This window comes from Oratosquilla oratoria, chromosome 12, assembly GCF_046742065.1.
Source record: "Oratosquilla oratoria isolate Oo_2021 chromosome 12, ASM4674206v1, whole genome shotgun sequence".
Lineage (NCBI taxonomy): Eukaryota > Metazoa > Arthropoda > Malacostraca > Stomatopoda > Squillidae > Oratosquilla > Oratosquilla oratoria.
The window spans coordinates 31101939-31115564 of NC_134788.1; the positions used below are offsets into that span (position 1 = coordinate 31101939).

A 13626-nucleotide genomic window follows, 5' to 3' on the forward strand; every position below is an offset into this window, starting at 1 on the left:
GTTTTGTGGACGGGGTGTCCGTGGACGAGTTGTCCTACGATCGTGTATATATGTGTGTAGATGTGTATGTACCATACTACCATGTAACAAAAATAAATAAATTAAAATAATTTTTTCCTTAAGGGAGAGCAACTCCCCATAAGCTTTGCTTCTCGCTCTCCCTTTTCAACTACCAATTTTATAAAAAAAAAAAAAATGTATATATGTATGTCTAATTGTATTTAATATTGTTGAATAAACCTATAATAATAATAATAATAATAATAATAATGGGGTCAAAGGGGCCGGCCTAGGGTCCTTGGTGGGGTCCAGGGGCACCGCCCTGACGGGAGCTCCGCTAGGATTTTTTGTTGGGGGCTGAGGAGGGACTCAACATGTTGACGACGAGGGGGGGATGTCTCAGAAAATAAACTCAGATGATAATCATTCACGAACATCTGAACATGGGAGGCATACCATGCTGTTTTGATCCCGGTAAAAAAATGTTGATTTTCTAACCTCACTTATCTATTATTCGAGTGAGGTATATCGAGTTTCCAAACCCACTGCTGGAGGTCTATTATTATCACTTCACCGAGCTGCTATTCCACTTAGGTTGCAAAAAATGACACGGTACTTTGGGCAGGATTGTAATCAAAACCCCCTCTACATGCTCTGCATGCTGTGACTAGGGTTTCTTGAGCTGGAATTAAATGTCTACGAATGGGGTATTATTGTCTGTCAATCATCAAATTGTGTAATTGGGTAAGGAAGGGAATCAAGTGTATATCATTACCGTGACCAATTTATCATGCAGTACATGCCATAGGAAATTCAGGGCCAATGTGGAAATTCAAAACCTTTTTAAACAGTATTGTGGGCCCTGGCATCTAATCACCCTTTTAACCCATGTAGCATATAAGTATGTGTAAATTGCTTCATGAAACATTACATGAAGTAGGCTATATTTCTTCAATTGTCGAATAAACAAGAATTGAAATAAAAACAAAAACAAAAAGGTTTTAAGGTTTGTAAAACATTTATATGAATGAAAATGAAATTCATATGTAGCTGAACAAACACTTTTGAAACATAAGCACTTCCCTAGAAACTATTTACATATTTCGATAACAAAAATGTAATCTTCTTGCTAAACTTAATTGCAAGTTGTTCCTTAAGAATAGTTTTAAAAACAGATAGAAATATATGTTTTCTTTATTCAGTGTCCTTCATATGAAAAAGCCAGTAAATCCTTGATGTTTTGACATTTCATGGATTTCAACCATAAACAGATAAAGTTAAAAAAGAAGAAAAACCCACGATGATATATCTCAGGAAATACATTGTTCCACCTATTTTAAAATGATACGCCTATTCCTATGGTTGCAGCAAATGCATCGATAATCATATCCCTGTGTAACATCTTTGCTCTTTGGGAATTGATGTTTAATACTCCAAGATTACTGGTACGTTTGTCACCGCTACTGTTAAACAAGTAGGTTTTCAGTTGCTTAAGGTACGAAAAGCTTCCTTCACATGATGCTGAGTTAACTGGAAGAGTAACATGAATACGCACTATCTTATACAAATCTATGAATGCATCTTTGTACGGTTGGAGCATGATGGCAAGTTGCATAGGTGTGTCCACTTCCATTCCCTGCTCCTGCTTTCTGGCAATCAACATTCTTAGTTGGTGCAGCTCTACGGATAGATCTTTGTCCTCCACCCCGTAATTTGCAGCCATTCCTGATAGCTTTTCCTTGTTCAAAAAGGTTGGATGATTGGGGTTGAGGGCAGATACTCCAATAAGTACCTGACATGCATCGCCGGAAAACCTCAACTCACTGAGAAACTTGTCTATCACGGAGTAGTAAATCCGTCTCTTGGTAACATCGGAGTCATTCGAATCATCATCTTGTCCTATGCCGGATGTTATGACAAACTCATCCAAGTATCGTGGGGCTGCCCTTTGCCTCTGACGTGCAAGTTGTCTGCAAATCCCTACAGTCTGGCACAATTCTTCAGCATGATTTCGTAGTTGCTCCCAGCTCTCTTCGTTTCTCATCTCTGTGAGACTAGACATCACTGCTTCAACCAAATCAACTGCTGAGGCAAGCTGGAGATCGGGGGACTGGAGTTGATCTGACAAGGTTTTCGTCAAATGCAGCAAACTCTCCATGAACACCAGATTCCTCACAAAATGGTGATCCAGAAGGGCAGTGAGTGACCTTGCTCCACTGGCCCTGTCCACATTTCCCCCTTCCATTAAATGTTTTAGGATTGCAACGATGCCAGGCAAGGTCCTCTTAACAGTTTGGCAGGCTGAGTGTTGGCATGCCCATCTGGTGTCCGATAACCGTTTGAGTTCTATATGTGGTCTTTCTGTTTTCAGCTCCTTTTGCAATTTTAGAAATTCCTGATACACCACCGACGAGGAGAAAAAATTGTACAGTGATTGGATTGTGACGAAAAACTCAGAGATTGACCTTATATTGTTTACACAGTCAACTAAAACGAGGTTTAGCCTATGAGCATAGCAGTGGATGTATACAGCCTGTGAAACATCTCTTCTGAATCTTTCTTGGACCCCATTGGTGCAACCCGACATAACTGCCGCTCCATCATAGCACTGACCGACACAGGTATTGTGGTCAATTTTGCATTTGGCTAAAGTTTCTTTTATCTTCTGGAGTAACGATTCTGCATCAAGGCCTTCAGCTGGTGTGGAATCCAAGAATTCTTCATGAAGTTCCTGATTATGGAGATACCTCACAGCTGTAGAGATCTGCTCCTTCTTAGCTATATCCTTCGATTCGTCCACCATGATGCAAAGTGCACTGCTTGTTTCACCTCATCACTTATCTCCTTTCTGATCATACATGCCATTATTTCAAATAATTCATTCTGTATATCGTGGTGAGTATATTTTGCATTCCCCGGACCGTTAACTTTTTTTGCAACTGTATGACCATACCTGGCTAGCACATTAAGTAATTCCAAAAAGTTTCCTCGATTGTCGGATTCATCCCCTTCTCTGTGCCCTCTCTGGGCAACATTTTGACATGCAATAACTGCTTTAACGAATATCCACCACTGTCTTGGCATGCCCGGCATCAATGGCTTGATAAATTGTTGCCCCTGTAACCTTCTGCAATTTGAATTCTCCCCAAGCTTGCATCGCAAATTTATGACAAGCTGAAGTATCATGAGCCTTCGGAGACACGGTTGCCTTCCTCCAATTCTTGAATCCGTTGTGGATGAATGATTGTTCAGCTCGACCAAGATGGGAAGTTGTAAAATGACGACACGCAAAACAGTAAGCTGCATCTTTGACCACGGACTATTCAAGCCAAGAATATTGTTGGTGCCATCATTTATTGAATGATCTTGTCTGACCACCTTACATGTGTGAAGGATATTTCTTCAAATCAGGACAGGTAGGCCCACTATCTGGCAGCAAGCTGATGTTGTTTGGCCCTGGAGGACGTCTTGTGTTTTTGTGGGTACTGTCATCATCCACCTTCTCTTCCAACTCCGAATTTTCAGTAGAACTAGAAGTACATGGTTCTTGATCGTCGTCATTAACATGTTGCCTCCTGTGGGGAATTAGGAAGCGATCCATGACCTATAGAGAAAAATAGAAAACATGATTAGAAATGGGGGTGGCACGATCGTAGTAAATAACATGAAATAGTTATAAAGGTTATGTGGCCCTCCATATCAACTGAGTCGTGACTAGTGCAGGCCCTTTGGGAAAAAAGGTTGCACACCCCTGGAGTAGAGGAACGTAATGACCGAAAAGTGTTGAAACGGGACGAAAGAATTCACAAGTAATAGGCAGTGTGTCAGTCACGACGGCAAAGTTGTGACAAATGTTTTTTCCTAAAAAAGAAAAAATCATTTGATTACACTGATGATGGGGACTAATATATGTGATTTGCATTTGAGAAATGGTACGTGTGAAAATGTGATTATTTGATTAATCCAATGAAACACTAATTTGTGAAAGCTCATTTATTGGAGTTTCTCAATCAAATTTAGAAATGACGCGTTGAATCCACATTTTATCTATCTCAAGGGATAGATATTAGATCTCAAAAAGTACGATATTTCTTTGATAACAGCACCATTATTTTGTCATGAAAACAATATATTTGAGGTCCCTGAACGATATTATTGTGTTCAGAATCTGGCAACTCTTCCTACGCTCTAATGTGAGATTACATATGGTGTCATAGACAGTCGAGCCTGGAGTTGCACTCTTTCAGCTGTTTCTAAAACTCCTACTGTGTTTTATACAAGCCAAGCAAGTGTGCTTTCTTCTTGAATTGGTAAGTGCAATCATATAGTGGTAAGGTAGCTCAGTGCATGAGTGGTGTGTTCGCATTGACACTTGCTACACTACAATTCTGCCGTCAAAAGGCAGAACACATTTAAGTCTAATAATTAGGTTTTCGCAATTTTCAAAATACCAAAAAATACCAAAATACCAAAAAATACCAAAACACTTGCTACACTACAATTCTGCCGTCAAAAGGCAGAACACATTTAAGTCTAATAATTAGGTTTTCGCAATTTTCAAAATACCAAAAAATACCAAAATTATTTTGGTATCTGAGGAATCAGGAGAAAAAGAAGAACCTCATTCTAAAGGCGAGTCTTACCATTATATTGGGGTCTCAGCAGGCAGACTGCATTAACTCGTTATGTTTTCTACATTATTACAAGGCGAATTGACTATTTTGTGGGAATCCAATTGCACAAAGCAACATTTCTAATGTCAAACCCTAGCTTAGGTTTGCATAACTACAAGATGCAGATGTAAGTAGCAAAAAATCAATGAGCATTTAAGCCTTTACAATACATTTTTTCAAAGCAAATAATTTTGAGTCAATATCTTTTGAGTTTTGATGAAAGAATTCCTGTTAGGCTGTGTATTTGGCATTCTAGGCAGGGGTAAATGTGCAGGTATTTGTCAAGATGTTTACAAGTCTCACAATTGCAGTTGCCTATATCATAGGCAAGTTCTTATTATTGTGAGCATTTCGAACTCCAAATATACGTACACCAAACTATAGTAGTTATAAAAAGAAAAAAAAAGAGATTGGCGAACCAGGGGTTTAGGTTAGGTTATTTCAGGTCATGTCTCACGGCTGCAATTCTTACCTCTATAATTGGCTAGCTCTTATCATTGAGGATTTGGAATACCGTATATGTATCACAAATTAATGTTAATGTTGGTAGTGATGCATGAAAAAAAAAATTAAACTGAGAAGTATCTTCATATTTATCAATGTGTGTATCCTGTGTACTTTCATTGTTCTTATATTTCTATTAGGAGATGGAGCTCCATCTTGTCTTCCTCGGTGTGAAAATCAAGAATTCATGAAGTTCACTCTGAATTCACTGTGCACTGATTATGATATTCTTGTGAGTAAAAAGTCTTTTGATATTCACTGCACAAATTCATGTTGTATTAATTACAACTCAGTGAATTATAGCTTGCGAAGTTATACCTTCCCTAATATAATCTTACATTGATACTGTATGCAGATATGACTTATATGCCCAGATCACTTGTAGCTATGAGATCTCGGGACTCGGGATTTCGTCATTCCCATAGACATTCATTCCCGGGAAAGGTGTTTGATACTCCATGGACTATCCTGGTGCACAGGAAGTGAAGCACATGTAACGACATGTCTCGGGATTTTCTCAGGATTCACAACTTTTCCATGAGGACGACAATTTAGTGAGTCCATGATTTTCCTGGGACACTGGGATCATGTCTCTCCCTGGAAACTCTTGCGTTTTGTTTACAATAGTAATTAGTAGTTATTAGTAATTAGAAATTACTCGTAATCAGTATTTATTATTAGTAATGAAGTGTCGACATTTTCTTGATTACTTTTTCCACGTCATTTACTGATGTTACCATTTTTTTTTTCCACACACTTCACATTCATTTTTTGTCATCAGATAAAAAGTAATTGAGAACATATGTTACTCTGAAAAACTTGGGCATGAAATCCTAATGAGCAGCCAAGAGTGGAAAGAGGGAGGGGGTAGCTGACGTCTTGACTGTGTAATACATTAACCATTTGTAAATAGAATTGGCATTTTCTTTATATACTTACATTTTCTTATGTGTTACCCACAAAACGTGCTAGTATATATACTGTATATATATATATATATATTATGTATTAAATATTCATATTAAGTATAAGGTTAACATAATCTACATGTCATGTGTTTAGAATGTTATAATTCATACCTTCCCAATGTATTGACAGGAAACTGAGACATACCATGATTTCCCTGTATTCACATAGGCGTGAGAATCCCAGGAAATTTGCGAGATCTGTAACTTGTAGATGACTCAAATAGCTTATGCTGGAAAAATCCCAGGAGTAGTACTATATAGCTCAGGAAAATTACGAAACCCCGGGATACCGGTTTGTCGTTTGATGAACCCTACTTGTAGCTTGGGTAGGTCAGGCCTCTGATTAGGTCCTCTGTGTCCTCCCACAGTTGACCTTGACCGGGTGCGTCAACTAGTGACTTTGTTTAAAATTATTTTTAGCCTCTTGATTGACCCAGAGTTGATCAAATCTCCTTTCAAATTGTAGTACAGTAGAAGCCTGATTTAACAAGTCTTTATTTAGCGGAAGCCAGATTTAATGAAAGTTTAAAACGGTGATGATGGAGTGAATGCCAGTTTTTTTTCTAAAATTGTTAAACCACCCCTGACTGGCTTTAAACTACTTTTCTGGTGCTTCATCAGCTAAAGTGCCTTGGATCTGCTGCAGCAATTCAGTGTAAATGGCTTTTACCTTCTCACAGACAATAGCCGCCATCATGGTATCTTCTGCAAGCTGCTTCTTTGTTAGCCGCACAAAGAGCAGATTTTCCATCTTTCCATGGACAGAGGTCGAGAGCTTATGAATTATTTTAACGCTCTTGGCAGGCAGTATAGACTTTATTGACTCCTTCTTTAGTAAGGTACATATCATAGAGGTACTATGGTTGTTCGTACTGCCTTGCCAAGTCCATTACTTGCACACCACGCTCACTTTTTTCTATAATTTCAAGTTTAATTCAATGGATATGACCCTCTTCTTCTCAACGCTGTTCTTTCCACTCACTTTCTTAGGACTCATGGTTATAAATAGAAATTTGATAAAATAGATGAACAGTAAGCACAAAACATGAGCACAACTTGTCACAGATGCTTTCTCAGAGAGGTAAATATGTTGACTGCATATGTGAGCTGAGGATGCTGGGCAGGTGTTGTGTTGTGGTGTTTGATGTGCTAACTAGTGGTGGCTTGTACCTCAAATTTTGGATCGCAATTCAAAGCAAAAAATCGAACTATTGGCAACTCGTGTCTTGGAAATCTCATAAGGTGGGGCACTAGTATGTCAAGGTACCACTGTATGCATAAAAAATCACCAAGGAAAATAATAAAAGGATGACTGAGCCCTTTTGTCTATTTAGACATCTTCAGGGTACATACAATGATGATACAAAGATGAGTATGTATACAAAGTGAGAAGCCATAGATGGGAACAGGAAAAGGTTGTGAGGGAGTCTCTCATGGTTAATCTATACAGTTCGTGGCAGCGGATGTTTGGCCCACCACTGTTTTTAACAATAAAATGATCAAGTTTGTACATTACTTCAATTTAAACTGTTGATAAATGTATCTTTAATCAAACTGGATTCTATTATATTTCTAGTCAAATATAACTTATTTCTAACAATTTCTTTTGCACCCTCCCAATTCATGCAGTGATTAAAGCCCCTTAAATGGACAATTAATGTTTGACATTTGACCACTCCTAACATGATACTAATGTTGTTTTAACCTTACTGTTAATTCTTTTCCAGTCTAACCTAAATAGCATTTGTCACAAGTTTTGCATGGAATTGAGTAGATACGACCTCCTTCCTTATCATATATTGGCAAAAGTACTACTTAATCTTATATATACCCACATGAAAAATTCTAGAAAGTACCTGTAATTTTTTTTATATCAAAAACACAGTACACCACTTAGGTACATCCTTCTTCCTTATCAAATATTGGGCAAAAGTACTACTTAATCTTACTATATACCCACATGAATAACTCTACAAAGCACCTGTACAATTTCTTAGATCAAAAACACAGTACACCACTTAGATACATCCTTCTTCCTTATCAAATATTGGGCAAAAGTATTACTTAATCTTACTATATACCCACATGAATAACTCTACAAAGCACCTGTACAATTTCTTGGATCAAAAACATGGTACACCACTTACTAGTGTGTCCCAAACAGTGTGACTTGTATCACTTATTAGAGTGAGATGAATGTATTAAACCTTCCTGATTAGGTCTTATAAAGATTTAGGCCAGCTGGGCCATTCCTTCCCCACTTCCAAATCTTGTGATGTGATGAAGAAGGCTAGAGCAAAACTTGAGTCCTTCTGGTCATGGTGGGTTGAGTATGGAGCAGCATGGATGTAGTATCTCTTGGATGATTTCCAGCACATTTCTAATAAAAAAGCAGAATAAAATGTAGCACCGTATCTGTTTCTACCTATTTTATGTTAGGTGATGAGATGGACAAAGAGTCTATTTAGGTATCAAGGGACTCAAGTATGAAATAGTTTGTATACAAAACATCCACACTACTTTTACAGTGTATTACACAATTTCAAAGAGATGTCAGTCTTATGGTTACATTCTTTTTTTCAGGATGAGGGTAACTATCACCATTTCTTTGGAAGAGCTATCTGCAGATTCCATATGCATTATACGATGAAGAGAATGTGGTGTGACCTCTGCAATACAGCTATATAACAAGTCATCGTAGATATCGCATGATGACCCACACTGGAGACGAGCCTTCCCAGTGTGATCTGTGTGATTCTACTTTCTCACAATAGAGTGATCTCAAATGGCACAAAAGTCATCTCAAAGATCACATGATGATCCACACAGGAGAGAAGCTTTCAAGTGTGGCCTTTGTGATTCTGCTTTCACAGATAAGAGTAACCTCAGAAGGCATATAAAGAGCCACACAGGAGAGAGGTCATTCCAGTGTGGCCTGTGCGATAAAACTTTCTTACAAAAGTATCAACTCAGAGTTCACATGATGATCCACACAGGAGAGAAGCCTTTCAAGTGTGGCCTGTGTGATTCTGCTTTCTTACAAAAGACTGATCTCAAACAACATATTATAACTCACACAGAAGAGAAGCCTATCCAATGTAACCTGTGTGATTCTACTTTCTCACAAAAGAGTGCTCTCAAAAGGCATATGATGACCCACACAGGAGAGAAGCCTTTCCAGTGTGGCCTCTGTGATTCTGCTTTCACACAAAAGAATAATCTCAAAGTGCATGTGATGACCCACACAGGAGAGAAACCTTTCCATTGTGGCCTGTGTGATTCTGCTTTCACAATAAAGAGTGCTCTCAAAAGGCATATGATGACCCACACAGGAGAGAAGCCTTTCCAGTGTGATATTTGTGATTATGCTTCCTCAGATAAAGGTAATATGAAAAAACATATGAGGACCCACACAGGAGAGAAAGTTTTTCCAGTGTGACCTGTGGGATTCTGCTTTCATGCAAAAAAAGGTCTCTCAATCATCACATGGTTACTCACACCAGAGAGAACCCATTCCAGTGTCATGTGTATGATGCAAAATGATCCCTCTGAGTTTTATGCATGTGTGTGCATACACACACATTTTACAACTAGTGAAAAGAGGGGGAAAATGTGTGCACACAAGATTTTCAAGTCGATATTGAAATTTTCATTACAAAATAAATAAGATACTGTATAATTTCATGATAATGCATTCAAAATAAAAGAAAGATGTGATTTTAACAATGTATCAATGACCTTTGAAATGGAACTGTGTAATTTCATAATTTCACATGCAGTTTCGATATCATTTGTACTGTATTTGACACCAGTACTTTTCGGTCAATTGGCATAAATCAAGAAGCATGTTATAACTTCCCCCCCTTAAATTGTCTTGATAACCTGATAATTGAATATTTCATATGGGATATAGTGATGAATGAAAAGGGGATGGAAATTAATGTCACTTAAACAGAAGTATTGAACATCGGTAGAGAAAATAAACAAATGTAAGTACTGGAAATGAAAGGCTGAGGCAGGTTACAAATTTGATGTATTTGGGAGTCAAGATGGGTGAGGAGAACAGACAACAAACTGAAACTATGAACAGAGTCAACAAATTTAACCAAAACATTGGTGCACTATACCCACCTAAGGACAGAAATATACCGGTTAAATGCAAAATTGTAATGTATAGTACAAAACTTTGACCAATTCTGATTTAGGTATCAGAAGCATGGTCACAACTAGATTAAAGTACAAAATAGGAGCAGTGGAGATGAAAATGTATAGTAGTATAAAAGGGGTGACTAAAAGGGACAGAATTAGAAATGCACAAATAAGGGAGGAATTTGGTATAACAAATTGGTGAAATCATAGAAACAGACTCAAGTGGTACGGACATGTAATGAGAATAGACCAAGAGAGACTGCCAAGACAAGCACTGACATCGAAGCCTGACTCACGAAGACCAATTGGTAGACCCAGAAAGAGATGGATTGACAATGTGTGGGAAGTGCTAGAAAGAAGAGGTGAAGAAGATCTGCAAGTGGAAGAAGAGGAAATATCAAGATAGAGAAGAATGGAGAAAAATTGTTGTGATGAGGTCCACTAGCTGACAGGAATGACTTTACCAGGCATCTGGTGAGAAATGAAAGTAATAACTTCTATTCATATATATATATATATATACCAAGGGCTCATTTGCCCTTACAAGGGGAAGAAACCTTTGGTACATGTATATAGAATTTGATACATTAGAAAGAAAAAACACTAGAATTGTATGAAGTATTCAGTTAGCGGTCATCAGGACTACTTAAGGAAGAAATCCATGGAATTTCCTACTGAAACCTACTATTGAAGAATAACAACATTAGGAAAGAAGATACTGATGAAAAGGGCTACTAAAAGAGCTTTGGAATAGGAAAATTGCTAAGATCAAAGTGCAACGCTAAAAGAAAGCCAAAGCAAAAATTGCAAGTTGAAAATTATGATGCAGGAAAAGGGAGCCACTGGAAAGACCCATCCCAACATTCAACTTGACTTTACATAAAGAGAAACAAAGGAAAATAGAACTAGGCAACATCCAAGCTTGGTAAATAGTGCACATGGACATGGTCTGTATTTTGTAATATGTATCCATTTGTGAAAAAAAAAAATACAGAAAACTGATCCAGCATGTCAAATTCAAAGGAACTGCTAGGTGCCAGTGAATGGCTGGATGAAATAACGAGAACTGCCACAACACCCATTTACAGGACAGATTTCCAAAGGATGTGTTACAAGAATGATCAATGCTTGATATCCTTTATTTCACATTATGATTTCTTATTTGGTAGTGATCATGTTAATGCCCTTAGTTTTAAATATAATTTTGTGATTGATACTACAGAAATAATTAATCAGTCAGTTTTATGGTTTGAAATTTTGTCTGTAAGAGAAAAAATATATAAAATTTGACTCAAATAGTGGTATTTGCTCTTCAAAATGAACAGTTCTGTGACATGACAAAGTTGATAGATACTGAAGGAACCTTCCTTACAGCAGCTAGTACAGACTGTGATCAGCAAGGTTTTAGTCCAATGAATCAAATGAAAACCAAATTTAGACACTGTTTAGGAGAATGCCATTTAGATATGCTTATGAGAGTGAAAAGCTGGCAATTCTTTGGAAATTCAATCAATTTAGATAGTGTGTATAAATGTGGATGAATACCAAAGACACAAAGTAAGGTATTAGTTCAATGAATCAAATAAAAAATTTAAACACCGTTTAGGAGAATACCATTTAGATGTGCTTATGAGAATGAAAAGCTGCCAATTGTTTGGAAATTCAATTTTCAATTTAAGTAGTGTGGATGAATATCAAAGACAGAAGAGAAAAGAAATGAGGAATAAGAAGCTAGGACTAAACAAGTGGAGAATTAGTAATGGACTTGTTATATATATTTAAGAGTTATTTACAAAATTAGAAATTTTGAATAAAGGTAATCAGCCATTAGTGTTTATCTTTTTTTCATTGATCGGATCAATGTAGAATATGGATTAAATATTTTTTGTCAACTCTATCATTGCTGTTGTCACACAAAAGACTCCTGAAATACAACATTGGTGACAAATAAGAGACAATAGAATTAAGATATATGCCTAATGACTTGTTTTATTTATGGAAAGCCACTTTGGAACATTCTGATTGTGTTGAGAAGGCCTATGATATGTTAAATGACCCAGAAACTTACAAAAAGCTCAACAAAACCCCCTTAAGACCTCAACCGCAGAGTTCAACAAATAAGTTCGCAAGACTTCAGTGGATAATTGCATTAATAATCTGAAGGTCACAAACCCCAAGCTCCCCTACTTTTATGGTCGTCCATAATCGAGGCTCTTATACGAGTAAACTTTCTGAATGGCTGTCAGACCTTTTGTCACCTTTTGTTGGCCAATTGTCTAACTCTCACATCAAAAACTCCTCAGATTTCATTTCCAAAATTAAGAATGTCAATATACAGGATGCCAAGTTACTCAATATTGACATAACCTCTCTCTTTACTAACTTTAATGTTGATGATGTTCTTTCATTTTTAGAAACCAGACTGCAACCGTTTCAGGACAATTTCCCCCTTCCAGTCAACAAAATCATTGATCCAGTTCGCCTTTGTATTTCCTCCAATGTCTTTTCTTTCCAGGAACAATTCTTTAGACAGAAATTCGGTTGCACCATAGGTTCTAATTTATCATGGAGTACTTTGAATGCACTCTGTTACCCGCCACCAAACCACCTGAGATGACTTGGTTCCGTTATGTTGATGACATTTTCTCAGTGTGGGATGATAGGTGGGGTGCGTTGGAGGTATTTCTGGACAAGTTGAACCAATTATCCCCTAACATCAAATTCAAAACAGAATGGGAAGAAAGTCATCAGATCCCTTTCCTAGACATTTTAATTAGAAGGATTGATGGAGAATTATTTTTTACAGTTTATAGAAAAACCCACCCATTCAGGTAGCTATCTCCACTTTTTCAGGAACTATCCTGACAAAGCCAAGAGGAGTGTTGCCTCCGGCCCTTTCTTGAGAGCTTTTAGGATTTGTAGTCCTAGATTCTTGGACCGGGAGGTTGACCTCATCAAAAGGCAACTTTTGAATTTGGCATACCCGTCGTGGTTCCTGGATCAAGCCCTCAGCAAGGCCAGAGCCAGCCGCCTTAAGAATTCAGTTCCCACTACACAACCCTCTTTCAAAGATGTTTTAAAAATCCCCTATTGTAACTCCATCAGTCCTTCTTTTAAATTAATGCTCAACAAGCGCCTCACAGTTGCCTACCATTACCCTAAAACTGTACACAAACAAATTTTTAATGTTCATCAAAGGTTAAAAGGCAATGAGTCCCCAGGAGTGTATAGCCTTCCTTGTAAAGATTGTGATTTAGTGTACCATGGTCAGACCGGAAGGGATCTTAACACTAGGTTAATGGAGCACAAAAGATCCATTAGGTATGCCCAGG

General features: G+C 37.6%; 1 protein-coding gene across 4 annotated transcripts; it reads left to right on the forward strand.

Annotated features, from left to right (window-relative positions):
* The first annotated feature begins 4127 nt into the window (after window positions 1–4127).
* LOC143031253 (uncharacterized) lies at window positions 4128–10236 on the forward strand. 4 transcript variants are annotated; one of them, XM_076194848.1, is made up of 3 exons: window positions 4128–4310; window positions 5318–5409; window positions 8729–10236. In XM_076194848.1, the coding sequence occupies exon 3, from the start codon at window positions 8931–8933 to the stop codon at window positions 9582–9584; it is 654 nt and encodes a 217-aa protein (XP_076050963.1). In that variant the 5' UTR covers window positions 4128–4310; window positions 5318–5409; window positions 8729–8930; the 3' UTR covers window positions 9585–10236. The 4 variants fall into 4 exon arrangements, with proteins under 4 accessions (XP_076050963.1, XP_076050962.1, XP_076050965.1 ...); XM_076194850.1 differs by lacking the exon at window positions 5318–5409 and having other exon boundaries at window positions 4133–4310; window positions 8729–9092; window positions 9177–10236; XM_076194847.1 differs by lacking the exon at window positions 5318–5409 and having other exon boundaries at window positions 4132–4310.
* Window positions 10237–13626: the final 3390 nt, after the last annotated feature.